At 43.7% G+C, this 19,240-nt stretch overlaps 1 protein-coding gene across 1 annotated transcript; it reads left to right on the top strand.

Annotated features, from left to right (window-relative positions):
• The first annotated feature begins 8,899 nt into the window (after positions 1 to 8,899).
• SNAI3 (snail family transcriptional repressor 3) lies at positions 8,900 to 18,784 on the top strand. Its single transcript, XM_069966040.1, has 3 exons — positions 8,900 to 8,999; positions 14,571 to 15,119; positions 18,208 to 18,784. The coding sequence occupies exons 1-3, from the start codon at positions 8,921 to 8,923 to the stop codon at positions 18,387 to 18,389; spliced, it is 810 nt and encodes a 269-aa protein (XP_069822141.1). The 5' UTR covers positions 8,900 to 8,920; the 3' UTR covers positions 18,390 to 18,784.
• Positions 18,785 to 19,240: the final 456 nt, after the last annotated feature.

Raw genomic sequence — 19,240 nt, 5'->3', positions numbered from 1 at the left:
ATCGTGGAGTGTGAATAGGCCCCAGCAGTGATAGAACTCCTTGCTCCCAGGAAACACAGCATGCAAGCTGTTCACCCTGGCTGAGAGCAATCTCCTCTAGCTCTGTGGAGCTTTTACCCTGCTGCAAGCTTAACAAGGCACACCTGCCTGCAACACCCGAACTGGACCGGGGGAGGGGAATGGCAGGTCCCACTACCAACCTACCCACCATTCCAGTAAATCCAGGCCCGGAACATGGAAAAACCCTCAGCAGCATAACACTGCTGAGTGACAGAGCTCACCTGGATTCACCATCTCACCATATGCCTTAGCCTGGGTGAGATGTACCTCCCCTCAAATACTTCTCCAGTGACATGTCTACATATCCCCCCCCTCTTTTTCAGACCGGAGGGCTGAGCATTCTGTCCCCACAGACAGTGTACCCTTGATAGGGCATCAGCATTTGCCTGTAACTTTCCTGGCCTGTGTTCCACCGTGAAATTAAAGTTTTGGAGGGACAGAAACCATCTAGTTACCCTCGCATTTTTCTCCTTGTTAACCTTCATCCATGTTAGGGGGGCATGGTCGGTCACTAGCTTAAATTTTCTACCTAGCAGGTAGTACCTCAGGGACTCTAGGGCCCATTTCACTGCCAGACACTCTCGCTCAACAATGGCGTAGTTTTTCTCGGCCGGGGATAGCTTCCTGCTTAAGTACATCACTGGATGCTCCTCGCCATTCACGACCTGTGAGAGGACGGCACCTAACCCTGTGTTGGAGGCATCTGTCTGAACCAGAAATTCTTGCCTAAAGTCAGGGGTAACTAGTACAGGTTGTTGACACAAGGCAGATTTAAGGCTTTGAAAAGCCTTCTCGGCCTCTGGAGTCCATGTCACCATTGCGGACTTCGCACCCTTTGTCAGGTCAGTTAGCGGGGCTGCAACTGTGGCAAAGTTTGGCACAAACCTACGGTAATAGCCCGTAATACCCAGGAAAGCTCTGACCTGTTTCTTTGTGAGGGGTTTGGGCCAATTCTGTATTGCCTCAATTTTATTCAGTTGTGGTTTCACTAACCCCCTCCCAATAATGTATCCCAGGTATTTGGCCTCCTCTAAGGCTAGTGCACATTTCTCTGCATTGATGGTTAACCCCGCATCACTTATGGCATCTAACACCGCCTGGACCTTACAGAGGTGACTTTCCCAATCAGGGCTAAAAATGACCACATCATCGAGGTAGGCAGCAGAGTAGTCCCGATGTGGTCGCAGGATCAAGTCCATCAACCTCTGAAAAGTGGCAGGGGCTCCATGTAACCCGAAGGGCATCACTACATATTGGAAGAGCCCATCAGGGGTGGAGAATGCAGTCTTCTCTCTAGCCTCAGGAGTGAGTGGGATCTGCCAGTAGCCCTTAGTGAGATCGAGGGTAGTTATGTACCTAGCATTACCCATCCTTTCGATCAACTCATCTACCCTGGGCATGGGGTAGGCATCGAACTTGGAGATCTCATTTAACTTTCTAAAATCATTACAGAACCTCCAAGTTCCATTGGGCTTTGGGATTAACACAATCGGGCTGGACCACTCGCTCTGGGACACCTCAATGACTCCTAGGTCAAGCATACGTTTTACCTCAGATGATACCGCCTCCCTCCGTGCTTCTGGTATCCTATAGGGCTTAAGGTTTACTCTGCTTCTAGGCTCAGTTTCAATATGATGACTAATGAGATGCGTACGCCCTGGGAGGTCAGAAAACTTGTCTTTATTTTTCTGCAGGAATTCCTTAGCTTCCTGCTTCTGGGATACTGACAGGGTGTCACCAATCCTGACCGGAGGGATTGGTGGTGACAGATGACCAACAGGCTTTGTCGCCACCAAGGATTCCCTGTCTTTCCAGGGCTTGATCAAGTTTATGTGATAAACTTGGAAAGGCTTCCTTCTACCTGGTTGGTGCACCTTGTAGTTGACCTCACTGATCTTCTCTACAATTTCATAGGGACCCTGCCACTTTGCTAAGAATTTGCTTTCTACTGTGGGAACAAGAATGAGTACTCGGTCACCTGGGCTAAATGTCCTGATTCTCGCAGAACGATTGTAAATTCTACTTTGGCCCTCTTGCGCCCTCTGGAGGTGTTCCCTTACTAGGGGCATTACAGTGGCTATACGGTCCTGCATTTGTGCTACATGCTCTATAACACTCTTGTATGGGGTGGACTCACTTTCCCAGGTCTCTTTCGCTATATCCAACAAACCCCTAGGGTGACGACCATAGACTAATTCGAAGGGAGAGAACCCTGTGGATGATTGGGGCACTTCCCTAATAGCAAACATTAGGTAAGGTAGTAAGTGATCCCAATCCCGACCATCTTTTTCCACTACTTTCTTTAACATATGTTTCAGGGTTTTATTAAACCTCTCCACTAACCCGTCCGTCTGTGGGTGATATACAGAGGTACGAAGGTGTGAAATTTTAAACTGTTTGCACAGGTCCTTCATTACCTTTGACATAAACGGAGTACCTTGGTCGGTCAAGATTTCTTTGGGGATCCCCACTCTGGAAAACATATAAAACAACTCACGGGCAATTGTTTTAGACGCAGTGTTTCTTAGGGGTACAGCCTCAGGATAACGGGTTGCGTAGTCTAAGACCACCAAAATGTACTGGTGTCCCCTTGCCGACTTTACAATGGGACCCACCAAGTCCATTGCAATGCGGTCAAACGGTACCTCTATGATGGGGAGCGAAACCAACGGGCTGCGGAAATGCGACACTGGGGCGCTAAGCTGACAAGTGGGGCACGACTCACAGTATTTTTTTATGTCAGCATAAATCGCAGGCCAATAAAACCTCTGGAGGACTCTCTCCTGCGTTTTATCTGTCCCCAAGTGGCCCCCAAGGACATGATTATGGGCCATGTCCAGTACCTGACGCCGGTACGACTTAGGCACCAGAAGCTGTTCCACAACCTCATCATTAATCTTAGTGACTCTATAGAAGAGATCATTAGTCACAGAAAAATGTGGAAACTTTTCCTCAGCTTCTGGTTCCTGAGGTACCCCATTCATAACAGTGACCTGCTCTCTCGCATTTTTGAGAGTGGGGTCCTGTAATTGTGCAGTACCAAAATTATCCCTAGACACCTCTAAGTCGGGAACATTCTGCGCAGTGGGAGGAGCCTCTTCCTCACCAGCCAGGACCTGCAAAGGAAAAGCATTTTCATCCTGTACATTTTTATCTTTTACCATGGGTAATGCAATAGACTTAGGGGTATCCTTACTCCTTTCAGGGGATTGTTGTTTTCCCCATAGAGCCCAGAACAATGGAAAATCACGCCCCAATATCACATTATGCATAAGATTTTTAACCACACCCACTTCATACTGTACAGCGCCTAGTTCAGTCCCGACATTAGCCAGTACTATAGGGTAAACCTTTGTATCGCCATGTATGCACACCACACTCATATGTCTTTTTGGCACAAAGTCCCCAGTCACCAGGCTGGCATGCACCAAGGTGACAAGGCTTCCTGAGTCCAGCAACGCCTTAACAGGGAAGTTATTGACAGTAATGTTGCAGACTTGCGGTTCAGTCTCTAGTCCAGTGACCGCAACAAGAGATGGTTCCGCAAATAGCGACTGACGCCGGCTAGCGTCACACTCCATGGGCTCAGTGGTAAGAGGGCAATGGGCAGACACATGTCCCGTCTCATGGCATCTCCAGCACTGGATAGGGCCTGGTCTCCTTGGCAGGGAGTCCTTTTTAGGGCCACTTAGCCACCGGGGACCCTCACCAGTCTTTTGCCCCTGAGTTACCTCCTGAGCGCTCCTCCCTCTATCAGCACCCCTCCACACTCCCCCAATAGATGGAAGTCTCTTACCAGATGATGGCACAGATCTGGCACTCCGGGGAGGTGACGGTGCTGCAGGAACATCACGGAGGTAGTCCTCGGTCGCCTGGAACCTCTCCACAAGGCTGACGAGTTCGTCGGCACTCCTAGGGTCGCCTTGTCCCACCCAGCGTTGTAGATCAGCAGGAAGGGCACGGAGGTAGCGATCCATCACGACCCTCTCTAGGATCTGGGCAGGAGTAGAGGTGTCTGGCTCCAACCACTTTCTTGCCAAATGGATCAGGTCGTACATCTGGGACCTCGCTGACTTGTCCAGACTGTAGCTCCAGTTGCGGACCCTTCGGGCACGGACAGCAGCAGTAACTCCTAGTCGGGCGAGTATCTCTGCTTTTAGCCGAGGATAGTCTTTGACCTCTTGCTCACTGAGGTCATAATAGGCCTTTTGAGGTTCGCCTGTTAAATAAGGCGCAATCACTTCTGCCCACTCAGTGGAGGGTAACTTCTCTCTCTCAGCCACCCGCTCAAAGACAGTTAAGTAGGCCTCAATATCATCATCCGCAGTCATCTTTTGCAGCGCACGCTGCACAGCTCTTCTCACAGACAAAGTCTCTGGCGCGGCTGCGGCCACCAGCTGGGGATTAGCACCTGCAGACGCCTCCTGCTTTGCTATTAGGTGCTCAATAAGTCTCTGTTGTGCAGCCATTGTCTGTTCATGGCGCAGGTTAGCGTCTGTCAGAGCCTGTTGTTGCTGCAAACTCACTTGCATTAACTGCTTCATCATCTCCTCCATGTTGCTTGGCTGTTTTTGGAGTGAAGCAGCAGCCTTCACCCAGGACATGAGTAGCTGTAGCCAAGTTGATGCACACCGTTGCCCCTAGCAACCGTTTTGCCCGCATCCTCCACCAATTATAGGGATCTTCCCGGGGGATGGTGTGTTAGGACACAGTTCAGGCAGCAAACTTGGACTTAAAAACAGCTTTGGTGTTTATTTGTAGCATAAACGGTCCAGCAACATAAATACAGCAACACCGTGCATTGATAATAAAACAAAACAAAAAGGTCTTGCCCGTCTGGGCACTTACTAACACAGGTCACCTATCTGTCACTTCCATAGGCGGTATCGTGGAGTGTGAATAGGCCCCAGCAGTGATAGAACTCCTTGCTCCCAGGAAACACAGCATGCAAGCTGTTCACCCTGGCTGAGAGCAATCTCCTCTAGCTCTGTGGAGCTTTTACCCTGCTGCAAGCTTAACAAGGCACACCTGCCTGCAACACCCGAACTGGACCGGGGGAGGGGAATGGCAGGTCCCACTACCAACCTACCCACCATTCCAGTAAATCCAGGTCCGGAACATGGAAAAACCCTCAGCAGCATAACACTGCTGAGTGACAGAGCTCACCTGGATTCACCATCTCACCATATGCCTTAGCCTGGGTGAGATGTACCTCCCCTCAAATACTTCTCCAGTGACATGTCTACAATATATATATACACACATATATACATACATACAGAGAGCAGGAGCTGTATACAGAACTAGCAGCAGCATGTAAGATAGATATATATATCTTACATTCTGGTGCTGCTAGTTCTGTATACAGCTACTGCTCTGTATATAAATAAATAAATGATTCCCGCTGTGTACCCACTCTGTGCAGCGGGTGGATACAGCGGGAGTACCGCCTGGAAAACTGGGATACAGCCTATGGCTATGGTTGTATCCCAGTTTTCCAGGCGGTCCTCCCACTGTATCCACCCTCTCCACGAAGGTGGAAGACATCGATGGCGAGAGTTCGGGTTCGTACAGAACTAGCAGCACCAGCATGTTTTATATATAATATATATATAGCTCTACTGGTAGTTTTTTCCTCCTCATAGCTTGGTTATTGCTCCTATATGCATTGTCAGCTGTGAGATCTGATATTATACATAGGGCTGTGTCTTTCCAAATCATGTCTATTCAACTGTAATTACCACAGGTGACTCCAAAATAGGTGTAGTAACATCTCAAAGATCATAAGGAGAAATGGGAACTAACTTTCAAGTCTCATAGCAAAGGGTCCATGCAAAATTTTAGTTTTTTCTCCTTAAAAAATGCTTACAATTCTGTTTTTCACATTTTCACCAGACTTCATTGAGTGCAGACTAGTTGGGGGGGGGGGGGGGGGGGGGGTATGATTTTTTGCAACATAACAAAATGTAAAATTATATATATATATATATATATATATATATACACACAAAAGGGTCTGAAGACTTTCTGAATGCTGTTGATTTTCTAAAACCAAAGAGGTATGAGAGAACTGCATAAATGGCAGTAGGACAACACTCATAAAGGAACCACACTGCATAACTGATGCATATAGGAGGGTTGGTCATAAGGTCAACCCAGTTTAAAATGTATTCATTTGGGGAGATTTCTAAACCCCCTACTACATTGTTTTAACATAAAAATGTCACAAACATTTGCACAAGGCCCTCGGTTTGTCCAAAAATGTTCAGCTTTTTGCCCTTATACACCAGCCATGCCAGAGTTGATGTAAGATGTAGCTGAAATCTGCACCAGTTCAGAACAAGTGTTAGATTTCGAAGTGTGGTGCTCATGCAGAGTCCTGCACCTCTTAATAATTTTGCTGAATCTCATGCCAATAGGTCTTTTCTTAAGGCTGGGGCTACATGGCGATACCCGGTCACACGACCACTTCATTCATACAAGTGAATGTTGTCATGTTGCAACCTACATTTATTTACGACTGCCGGGGTCATCGTCTCGGTACCGCACAGGAGTGATTCTTTAATGTTTGTGTGAAAAGAAATGATGCTTTTTTTTTTTCCTCTTATTAGTTTTCTGCTACTATACTTTTTAATATTTCTGCATGTAGTCAGTGAATGGAAACATCCATTGTTTACATTAGAGACTGAAAATCTGGATAATCTAACATGGGTGCACAGTTCACTTAAAGTGTGTTCACGTGGCGTATATTGGCCAACATGGAAACATGGGAAGTTTAATTGAGATATATCGTTCAACATAGGGACTTCCCCCTGGGCATTTGGTTTGATATATGTGCCCTTTAGTGGCCTGCCGTATATACCAGATTGGGGGAACTATTCCTTGGTTTGACCTTATAGCCACCCATAGTGATACATGTAAGCTGCTCAGCTTTCATTTTACCAGCCCTCAAATCTGTGCTGTGATTGGTTGCTGTGGGCAGTTTAGACCCTTTGATAAATCTCCCCCCAGTGTATAAAATGGATCAGTCACAAGCAGAAGACTTGATTCAGGAGTTATCCTCTAATGTTTCTATAAACAGATATGATGCTGTTTTTAAGATATGAAGTTTTTTTTCCTTCAGTGTATTTTTAATGAAGCAGGTAAGAAACAGATTTTAGGCACTCACCAAAACAGCTAAATTGTGACCTTCTTTATTGTTTCATGATGTACAGCAGGGAGGACAAGTGAATCAGTGGGTGCGTTTAACTCTCGGGACAGCTGTTTCACGATACGGGCTGTGTGAGGTTCCTAGGGCTAGGAAGGGTTAACCCTCCACCTGACGGTCACGATCAGTACAGGCTATTGCTGATTAAAGAAGTCTACTGCATTTCAAAGTTAAACGCCACCGGCCTGATAGTTCTGAATAAGCGCAATGACTTAAATGCCAGCCTGTAGATTTTGTTTAAATATAACATTGTATCACTGTTGTACAGTGTATGTTTGTATCACAATAGTATTTAAGCACATATCCTCCAGCAATCGTGATTTTATGGCCCGGAAGAAGCGCAGCATGGCATGAAACAGCTGTCCCGGGGGTTATACATGCCCGCTGATACACCTGTCCCCCCTCCCTGCTGGACATCATGCAACAATAAAGACAGTCACGGTTTTGCTGTTGCAGTGAGCGCCTAATATCTGTTTCTTACCTGCTTCATAAAACACACTCTTTTGGCTATATTGGTACACCACTGTTCTGACCCAAGTGTTTACTTTACCTGAGCCACACTGATCGGTATTGGGGCCGACTATTTCATTGCCTGCATAATTTTTTATATTTGTGCATGTAGCCAGTGAATGGAAACATCCATTGCTTACATTAAAGAATGAAAATCTGAATAGATAATGTAACACAGGAGCACAATTCACTCAAGGTGTGAATACTGTGGAGTACAGTCCCTCCTGAAATTCTGAGGGTATTCTGGTATTTCTGCAGGGTATTTGGACATTTTATGGTGTGTTTACATGGACGGATTTATCTGTCAGATTTTTTAAGCCAAAGCCAGGAAAGGATTTGAAATCTCAGTCTTTCCTTTATGACCTGTTCTCTGTTTATAGTCTGTTTCCGGTTTTGGCTTCAATAATCTGTCAGATAAATCTGTCTGTGTAAACACACCAGTAGACGTATCTTTGGATGCAGATTAGCTCCATTTCAGTGGGGCTGATCTGTGCCCTGCTTTTCCAACATTGACTCCTTAGTAGTGTTGAGGGGACCTGTCAAACTGGTCGGGTTCAGGAATGTTGCCAAACCCAAACAGTTTGACAGGTCCGCTGAACACTATTCTTGAGTATTGTTCTCAAAATAAGTGATATGTCACTTATTCCAGCATATTTAGGGTTTACAGGTAGTTAGTCTGCTGTGGATTTGATGCTGTAGAATTCAGCTATTTATTTACATAGGTTAAATCTGAGGCTATGTTCACACACAGTAAAATGAAAGTACAAATATACACTTCAGCTTAGAAACAAATGGTATTGAAAAAAAAATACACTGAGCTACAAAGAGTTTAATATTTTTAAACTGTCTTTATTGCTAGAAGTAAAATATACCAAAATCCTGTGCAGCTTATAACACAGAACCCAGGGGAGGGTCAGCAAACACCCCCTCCCTCTCAGCTGCTCTCTGCCAGGAGATTCTCTATAAGCACCTGCTGCAGCTGGAAACATAGGAGGGGTCCTCCTCTCACCTCGCCCACTGCACTTGTCTCAGCTATCTATTGGCTGTGGTGGAGGCCACATGGTAATGTACCCAGAGAATGTCTCCCCAGATTGTGACTATCCTGGGCTTGGGACACAGAAACACTGGGAAAAGTGGCAGAGGATGCCCAGGTCTTTCCTGGTAAAGAAGCCCTGCAGCCACAGGATCCCCAATTATGGACAACTGCTGGAGGCACAGGCAGGTAAGGGTACCCAGACCTCAACTTAGCATACTGGCAGATGGAGGTTTATTGTATTTAATGCCTAATTCAAAACTTGAATCTTTTATTCTTTTATTATATATTCCTTTCATATAGAGCAAACGCTACTACTGGGAAGTTGAGAACCTAAAAAAAATGTTTAGAATCTCAAATTATAGAGATTGTAATCGCACTCTACAATGTGATCATTTCACACTCGTCTGTCAATGCAGCTAATGTGTTTACTAAGTTACTTACATAATATATTACTTATAATCATTGTGATTTCCACTTTGTCTGTAAAGAATATTGGCTGTCTGTGATTTCTGGATAAGTTGCAAACCAAAAACACGAACAGCAGAGCCACCACATTAATCACCTATACTGGACTCTAGCCCTTCATCAGTTGTTCAAAAATAAAGCAAGGCAATCTGGTGCTGTAGCTATATATAATACTATAGTCATACTATATATGTATCATTGCTTAATATTTATTCCATTTATTTCTAGTTGTATAGATTATAAACTGCTGTATATGGATGATCATAATAGTGTATTGATATATTTACACATAGTGTTAATACAATGATTTCTTCTCCTCACCTGCCATTATTATAAATTATTTAGTCACTTTGTAGTTGATGTAACATTTCTATTTTTTTTAACAAGAAAGAATGGTACCATGTGCTATTCATATTGGTATATATACATATTACTGTTCTTATGCAATCTGTTGTGATTAGAGAGTAGCCTTGAAGGCCTTAGCTGGCCAAACACTAGTGGATTATTGTATACAAGTGATAATCCAAGTGATTTTACCATTACTTACAGTAACATATCTTTATGGTGCTAGAAATGAAGTGTTCCAACTGAAGGAAATTTGCCACAGTGAAAGCTTACTGTTCAGGATTAAGGCTGGGTTCACACTACGTATATTTCAGTCAGTATTGTGGTCCTCATATTGCAACCAAAACCAGGGGTGGATTGAAAACACAGAAAGGCTCTGTTGGTGGATCTGTCAGCTGCAATTCGCATTTGAAATGATTGACGCTGTTAGGTCATCAACACACATGGTACCTTTCATATATTCAGCTGTGCTTCCAGGATGTAGAGGAATGCTTTTACTCTTTGGTGCAAAGTGTCAAAAAAGCATTCCAAAACTGCTGAAGTGCAGCAAGCCAAAACGCCTCCTTGCTTCCCTTTCCCATCCCTATCCTCACTTGGAGCTCAGTTTCCAGCTGACTGACAATCCAGTGGGGTCAGGTTTGGGAGAGGGAGCAAGGAGGCATTCTGACTTAGGGTATAAACCCACACACCGTATAAGCAGCGTATTTACTGCTGCGATACGCAGCAAACACGCAGCAGATACGCAGCAAAAACGCAGCAGATTATATCTAAATAACTGAACACAGCATCAAATCTGTACCAACAAATCTGCTGCGTATTTGCTGCGTATTTGTTGCGTATCTGCTGTGTATACGGTGTGTGGGTTTGTACCCTAAGGGTATAAACCCACACACCGTATATGCAGCAGATATGCAACAAATACGCAGCAGATTTGTTGGTACAGATTTGATGCTGTGTTCAGTTATTTAGATCTAATCTGCTGCGATTTTGCTGCGAGTTTGCTGCGTATCGCAGCAGTAAATACGCTGCATATACGGTGTGTGGGTTTATACCCTAACTGTAAGTTTAAGAACGCCTCTTTCACACTTTACACCAGAGAACAAAAGCTATTTTTACCTTATGGAAGCGCAGACATAAGTATAAAAGGTACCATGTGTCTCCTTACCCTAACAGCTATCTACAGAGTCAGCAGTTTGGTACATGAATTGTAGATGACAGATTAGTACATACAATCATATCCTTTACATCACAACCATTTGAAATAATCCTATGGGTTTTTGAAAATGGAGCAAATTTCTCAGCATCTGGTCGGCTTCCTTAACTCATGGAACTTCAAATTATGGTAAAAAATCAGACATGTCTTAATAAAACGGATGACTAAAATTATGACTATTCTTTTGCGGGCGCTTAATGAATTTATCGCCCACCATATGCATCGTATTTTGATGTTACAAATCTTTTTTACATTTTTTTTTTTTAAATGGGAAATAACTGCTCACATATATGCAGCTTTCCGCCCCAAAAATATTACAGATCCGGGGAAAATCTTTGCACCTGTGGTCAGAGAACCAAAAAACTTTACATTTGTAGTCACTCAAGGGCTACTGAAATGTATTAAACTTTAAATTCATATATAAAAAAAACCACAAAAAACAACAATGTTGTTTCGCAAATACTAAGAAAACATAGAGATTTCCATGGATAAAGAAAAAAATTCCTAGTGTGAATTAATAAAACATGGACCAAGAACTTACAAAAACTGATTTCACAACATATCAGATATGTGCATGTTTTACCTTGTTAGTGTGCGACCCCTGTGAATTCTCGCCTGTTAGAAATACTTTTGTACTGGGATTTCGTACTGGAACTAATTCCTTTTTATCTAAGTGGAGGAGCAGGTGCAGCTGGAGAGACGTGTGACTTCACTGGGAGCAGATACCACATGCACCTGCAGCTTACTCCGTCTCTTCACACTCACTCTGAATAGACTATCCCTCGATGACATGAGTGGGGTTTGTGCCACCGTGGGGTGTTAATTATCTATACACAAAAGATTGATGTGGTTGGAAATTCTTTTGTCAAACATGCTTGCCACTATGACATTTTAATGTACAAGCCTAGGATGTTCTGCAGCAGCTCAGGCACTAATTTAGTTTTCCAAGGAAAAAGAAGATGGATCCAGCACAACCAGTGGTGAAAATTTTTTTAAAATATCAAACTTTAATTCATCTTGCTAATTAAGTTTCTCATGCAATAACAGTCAAAACTTCTTTTTTCTATTAAGAGGTGGCCTTGTCAGATTAACGGCCATATCTCTATAAGGCAAACAGCAATTCAGTCACGGTTTGTGGTTTCATTTTTTCTCCTTTTTGGAATGTATCCCAAAAAGACAAGGATAAAAGACAGCTTTATTCCTCTACTCCCTTTGGGATAAGGCTGTGACAATCTTATTTATTTTGAGTAAAATGCTGCCCTTATATACTAACACTTTATATGTTAAATCGTTACCATCCTTTCAACAAACTTTGCATAATTTAATAGTATAAGTAATATATCTTATTAGAGAAAACGGCTTCTTTCTCTTTTTTATATAAAAACATAGAATATTGCCTTATTAGTATTTCCCTTCTTATTATCTTAGGATAGATATACATTTATTCCAGGCAGGTTTACATTTCGTTATTGAAGATTTACCAACCACATCTGCTGGATGTTTGTTTCAAGCATTTACTACTCTTTCAGTAAAGTATTTTTTTTTCTTGTGTAGTTTTCCCCAACTAACCTCAGATTATGTCCTTGTGTTCAGGTTTTTTTTAATTATTATTATTGAAGTGACTCTGTACCCACAATCTGACCCCCCAAACCACTTGTACTGCCAGATAGCTGCTTTTAATCCAAGATCTGTCCTGGGGTCCGTTCGGCAGGTGATGCAGTTATTGGCCTAAAAGACAACTTTTAAACTTGCAGCACCGTGCCCAAGGGAAGGATCTGTACCCTAACTTTGCACCACCCCTCTGTCCCTTCTCCTTACTCTCTTCATCATTAGGAATGCCACTGGAACATTTTCTCCTGTCTGAACATTGCACAGGTGCCTTAACGATCCAGCCCATGTGCCAGGCTGACACAGGTGATGAATAGGAGACAATCTGCCTGGAGCATTTCTAATGATGAGGAGGTCGGGCAGGAGGGACAGAGAGGTTGTGCCGACCTAATGCATACACAATCTAGGCCACGCCCGTTGGGCACAGGGCTGCAAGTTTAAAAGTTGTCTTTTAGGAGAATAACTGCATCACCTGCCGAACGCACCCCAGGACAGATCTTGGATTAAAAGCAGCTATCCGAAGGTACAAGTGCTTTTGGGGGGGGGGGGGGGGCAGATTGTGGGTGCAGAGTCGCTTTAAAAACACTTCCCTTTTGAACTTTTTTTTTAGTGCTTTAACATACTGTATGTAAAGGTTTTGATCATGTCCCCCTTTTCCCCCAGACTATAAAGATGTAGGGGGAGATTTATCAAGTTGTGCCCTGGTTTATGCCATATATATGTATGTATAGTAATACAAATGTGCTATTGATGATCTATAAATAATAATAATAAAAAATAACATATGACTATTGTTTTTTCCCCCTATGGATTTAATCACTCCCTAGTTTCCTCTCTAAACCAGGACCCCACTGTTGCAGTGCGACAGTCCAGACACTTCCCCATAATCCCCCTTGCTTGCAGGCTTCGTGGGGCCAACTTCTAGTGCTTCCTGGAGATTGCAGACTGAGCAAGCCTGGCCCACCTTAGTGGGTTGTAACCAAGGTCGGCAGCTTAGCAAAAAAATGCAGGCTTATGGGGGGGGATTAGTAAACTTATAAGGGGAGATTTATCAAACATGGTGCAAAGTGAAACTGGCTCAGTTGCCCCTAGCAACCATTTAGATTCCACCTTTCATTCCTTTCAGAGGGCAGGTTCAGACTACGGTATTCTCGCGGATAAATTCCGTAGTCTGAACCCACCCAGACTCTTTGGAAAATGAAAGGTGAAATCTGATTGGTTGCTCGCGGCAACTGAGCCAGTTTCATTTTACACCACGTTTGATAAATCTCGCCATAGTTCTCAAGTAAGACAGTTTCAGAAATTCTGTACATTTGAAATAATTTAATTTTACATAATGCCTTAGTTTAGACCTACAGTGGTGCCTTGGATTATGAGCATAATTCGTTCCGGGGCCGTGCTTGTAATCCAAATCCACTCTTAAACCAAAGCAAATTTTCCCATAAGAAATCATTGAAATGCAGGCAATTGGTTCCACACACCAAAAATAATGATTTATTATTCTGAATAACATGTAAAACAGATGAAACAAACATTCAGAAACCGCAGAATGTTATATTATAAGTTACTGTACAGTAATGGAGAGGATGGGAAACACAAGGGCTGACAGAGACTGCAGGGGGCATTAAGGAATGAACAGGGCAGATGTGGGCACATACATGCAGCACTCTCTGTCTGGGGAGAGAGGGGTTACAGCTATAGAGAGATTACCCCCACAGTCCTGTCCTCTGATGTAAGCCCCAGCCTGAAGTGAATCTGCTATGATTTGGAAGGTGAGGGAGACTTCCTGGGTCAGAGTACAGAGCTGTAGACCCCGTTATGCAGACCATGCCCCTCCTCTACTCCGTTCCCACCCAGTACAGGGAGCTCTTAAACCAAGTCACAATTTTGAAAAACTGTGAGCTCTTAAACCAAAATGCTCTTAATCCAAGTTACTCCTTAACCAAGGTACCACTGTAGTTCCCTTAATTACACAGCCCCTTTAAGTGATAGTTGGCAGATTATAATAAAAAAAAATGAGTCCCTAATCTCAACCCTTTAAATCCCACCACCACCACTGATAGATATGATAATTGTCTGTATTCCTATTCTCTGGAGACTAATCGCATTGTGTGTTTTTGGTGCAGGATTGGTACTGCCTCTATATGAAAATGAGGACTCCTCTATTCCGCGACAAGATTTTCCAGACAAGTGGCAAACACAGCAAGCTACATCACAGATCCAAGTGGATACAGGAGACGTGGATCACTTTAATAAAACACTACTTAACCCACTGGAAATTAGAATGAGTGACGCTCTGCTGATATTGCCAAATGGATTACCTCTCAAAGACAATCTGAACAACCTAAGCATGCTGCCAAGAAATAGAACATTAGATGAAGGATGCTCTCTGCCTGGCAATAAGGCCACATGCAACTCCTGCCCACAAGGGGCAGTACCATATGCTTCAGATTCTGTGGGACGTTTAGACTTTCCAAAACCAGGCAGGTTATTCACTGCTAACAAAGTACGGAACTGTCGCTATTTTAGTTGTCCACATTGTTCTAAAGCCTACAGCAGCCTGGGTGCCTTAAAGATGCACATCCGTACTCATACATTGCCATGTGCATGCCGGATATGTGGCAAAGCCTTCTCTAGACCTTGGCTTCTACAAGGACATATACGAACACATACAGGTAAAATGAAGTAAAGTCTGCCTCCTGTCTTGAGGAGGTCACAGTTTCATGTGATAAGAGGATGGAATAAGAAAATATATTTATATGTGGATGCAATAGTGTCTTACATGCAATGTCAATATAATACACAAGTGAAATTTCTCCTTAATATAAATGTCCACCTTAAGGCACATTTATGTGCGTCGACTATTAGACGAATGGGAATTCATAGGAATTACTTCCTATAGGAGCCAAGGCCCCACTTAGAGCACCCTTTTGCTAGTGTATAGAATATGATCATAACCTTTATTACATAATAAGTTAGTTGTTTTCAATTCATTTGAGACCCTTACATTATATTTTAAGTGTAAATTGTAAAAAAGTTCCTTTCCCAAGTGTGAGAGTGAGAGTTTACACCAGTTGTGTTATTTTGATTCTTAAATGGTCACTGTCATTTCGACTTCCCTCCATTTGACAGCATATGTGATCTGTAACATAATTGTAAAGGAGTCAATATACCCAAAATGACTACTTACCCCAGAAGAAAAGCTCTAAAGTCTTTGCAACTTCCCTTCTATCTGCTGTTCTCTGCCTGTTTTTAGAGGATGTCTGTCTTTAGATCAGAAAGTGGGAATGGGGCTTAGCTTAGCAGGAAGTGGGAATGGGGCTTAGCATGTGCTGTGTGCAGGAAAGAAGAGAGTCTTGGTTAGGTACCTGCAAGCTGAACCTGTTTGCCTGCTTTAGATGATCCACACTATTCATGAAAAGTAAATTAAAGGGGTTGGCCACTTTAAAGTAAAATTGCTCAGTGTACAGTATTAGTAAATTTTCTTACTGTATATTACTTACTAATACTGTACACTGACATTAGTCAGTTGTGTATATACCAGTGAACCTACTGCTATATGTGCACAGTTGCGGCAGGGAAGGGGGGGCTTTACCACCTTAATAGTAGAAGCATTTAGTGCCTAATGTAAGCCCTTCCTTGCTGTGCTGCTACTATTTCTTTAATTTTTGATCACGATGCGCTTTGCAAAGCCAGTGCATGAGCAACCCCTTCTCTCTCCACATGCAGGGCCACCACTGCTATGAGGCAAAGTGAAGACTTCGCCTCAGGTGGCAGATGATAATATCACGCAGCTTCGGCTGCCCCTGCACAGTGAGGAACCATGCAAATATTTTATGCATGACTGCTCACTCACTACAGGAGCAGAGAGATCAGCAACAGACTGATGTCTCTGCTCCTGTATGCATATTCCAGCGCGCTACGCTAATAGCCCAAGGGAATATGTTTAAGGTGGTCAGAAACTTAATGGGTGGTCAGATATAAGTAGTAAGCCTTGACTATTTTCCTCTCCTGCACAAAACACTAGCTAAGACCAACCTCCTCCTCCTGCATTCCTTTTTGGTGTCTATTTTAGTGAAGATGAATTAAGCCAAGCAACATGCAGTGGACAGCAGACTGCCATAAATGAGACACCCAGTTGCCAAGACTTTAGTGCCCCTTTTGATTTGTGATTTCTGGTATATTAAAAAGGGGGATTAACAAATATGTTAAGAATTCCCTAGGCCCATGGTGGCCAATCTATGACACAATTTTCCTCACAGAACCCTATGGTGAGTGAGTGCTTCTTTCAGGTGTATATGAATGTGCACATACACCTGAAAACTGCCAGTGCAGGCCATGGGCCCGTAGCTTACACTGACAGAAAGATGTGACCTCTACCTGACACAAGCACAATGATGCCATTCATCAGCTCTTGCACTGCGGGGAAGAAGGAGGTTACCCAGCTGTTTAGCTATGTATGTTTTCCACCACATGCCTATGGAAGGGGTCATGCAGTACACAGCAGTGCATAGAGCTGCGGGGAAGCCTGGTCTCCTTTCATAATGAAGGCAGTCCCTGCTCTGTACATTACTAAGGTTAAATAGCTGTGTTGGTACTTTGCAAAAAAGTAGTGGGTTTGGGGTTTCAGTTTGGACACTCTGCCCCAGATTTATCAAAGTGTGTAAATTTTAGACTGGTGCAAACTGCCCACAGCAACCAATCACATCTCCTCTTTCATTTTACCAGAGCTGGAAGCTGAGCTGTGATTGGTTGCTGTGGGCAGTTTGCACCAGTCTAAAATTTATACCCTTTGATAAATCTCCCCCTCTATCTAAAAGGTTCACCATCACTGCAGGGAAGATTTTTTTTAAATGGATAGTGACCATTTAAGCCAGGTCACATTCAGCCACTAAAATCTCCTGATGTGGCCTGTGTCCCTCCCGTGTCTGATGCAATAAAACATTGACACTGGGGGTTAACTAGGACTACCAGAGACATCACTGGGGGTTGACTAAGACTACCAGATGCATTACTGGGGGTTAACAAGGACTACCAGAGACATCACTGGGGTTGACTAGGACTACCAGAGGCATTACTGGGGGTTAACAAGGACTATCAGGGACATCACTGGGGGTTAACTAGGACTATCAGGGACATCACTGAGGGGTTAACTAGGACTACCAGGAACATCACTGGGGGTTAAATTTGACTACCAGGACATCAATGGGGGTTAACTAAGACTACCAGGGACATCACTAAGGGGTTCACTAGGACTACCAGGGACATCACTGGAGGTTGACTAGGACTACCAGAGGCATCACTGGGGGTTAACTAGACTACAAGGGACATCACTGGGGGTTGACTAGAACTACCAGAGTCATCAATGGAAGTTAACTACACTACCAGGGACATCACTGGGGGTTAACTAGGACTACCAGGGACATCACTGAGGGTTAACTAGGACTACCAGGGACATCACTAGGGGTTATTTAGGACTACCAAGGACATCACTGAGGGTTAACTAGGTCTACCAGAGGCATCACAGGGGTTAACTACAATAGCAGAGGCATCAGGGGGGAAAATACTTTGCCTTGCTCGGGAGTTGCCAACCCATGCTACATCACTGCCGCATCCAGTATAACACTAAGTTCAGCGGCGGTGTAGTGTATGCCCGAATGGTTCCCTCATTATTAATAAGAACATTGTCATAAGCATTGTGAATACTGATGCCATACCCTTTATTTTGTGCATTTTATGTCATGTATTTTCTGCTTTATGCAGGTGAGAAACCATTTTCTTGCTATCACTGTGGACGTGGTTTTGCAGACCGATCTAACCTGCGGGCTCACCTGCAGACACATTCGGAAGTGAAGAGATACAGGTGTCTGGGTTGTGGTAAAACATTCTCCCGCATCTCTCTGCTTACTAAGCACCGAGATGGCTGCTGCTGTCCCATGTCCTGACTCTCACATCCTACTACCATGAAAGAAGACAACTCAGTCATCTCCTTCATTACAAGACACTTCCCTACTGTGAAATATTCCGAAAAACTGAAAGTAAACTGAGGTGACTCACTGCCTGCTCTTTTGGACCTTAAAATGGACACATGGTTGGCGCTCTTTTTCTGCTACCACCATACAGCCTTTTAGTATACCACACATGTGAAGCTATCCTGCTTAACTTGTAATAAAGTTAGTTGGTTCTTTACACAGGTTCCTGTAAATCCATGTGTAATGAAACATAATAGACTGTGACAGACTGAGAGCATCATCTGTATGTAGTTTGGTAAGGCTAGCTTTACATTTGCAGTGATGCCAATCACAATATGTTTGCATGGCTTAGGTTGAAGCAATGTATTTACAGTTTAAAGTGTCTGTCTTATCAGAAAGAAAGAAAAGAAAAAAAAACATTTTACAGAGACATGTCAAAAGTTCTGATGTTCACCTCTCCCTGCTATAACTAGAGACCGATGGGGGTCTGAGTCCACAACAGATCAAAATCTCTCACATGTCTCTGTGAAGTGTCAAATGTTTTTTCAATGACCGGTCATGTAATTTTTTCTTTTTTTTTTTTAAATGCAGGGGCAGGGGGCAACATAAAAAACTCACCTCTCCCTGTGCCTCTCCAGTATGGGATTTCCACTCCGGAACCTCCACCAGAGCAGACGTCATGACCCGGTTGAGGGGCTGGCCACTCAGCCAGTCAATAACTGGGGCAGCACCCCCCTGCAGTCACTGATTGGCTGAGCGGCCAGTCCATCAGCTGGGATGGGCATTTCCCCCCAAGTCATGACATCATCACAATTTGGGGGAAA

The sequence above is a fragment of the Dendropsophus ebraccatus genome, chromosome 4, assembly GCF_027789765.1.
Source record: "Dendropsophus ebraccatus isolate aDenEbr1 chromosome 4, aDenEbr1.pat, whole genome shotgun sequence".
In the NCBI taxonomy this organism is placed as follows: Eukaryota; Metazoa; Chordata; class Amphibia; order Anura; family Hylidae; genus Dendropsophus; species Dendropsophus ebraccatus.
Note: the sequence above shows the minus strand (reverse complement) of the source record. Positions and strands in the feature narration are given on the sequence as shown.

What these genes read in the sequence shown, in the direction of transcription:
- SNAI3 (XM_069966040.1), top strand. Translation starts at nt 8,921, where the DNA reads ATGCCCAGGTCTTTCCTGGTAAAGAAGCCCTGCAGCCACAGGATCCCC. An exon ending in ACTGCTGGAGGCACAGGCAG is followed by an intron (nt 9,000 to 14,570) that starts GTAAGGGTACCC and finishes TTTTTGGTGCAG; the next exon opens with GATTGGTACTGCCTCTATAT. An exon ending in ACATATACGAACACATACAG is followed by an intron (nt 15,120 to 18,207) that starts GTAAAATGAAGT and finishes TGCTTTATGCAG; the next exon opens with GTGAGAAACCATTTTCTTGC.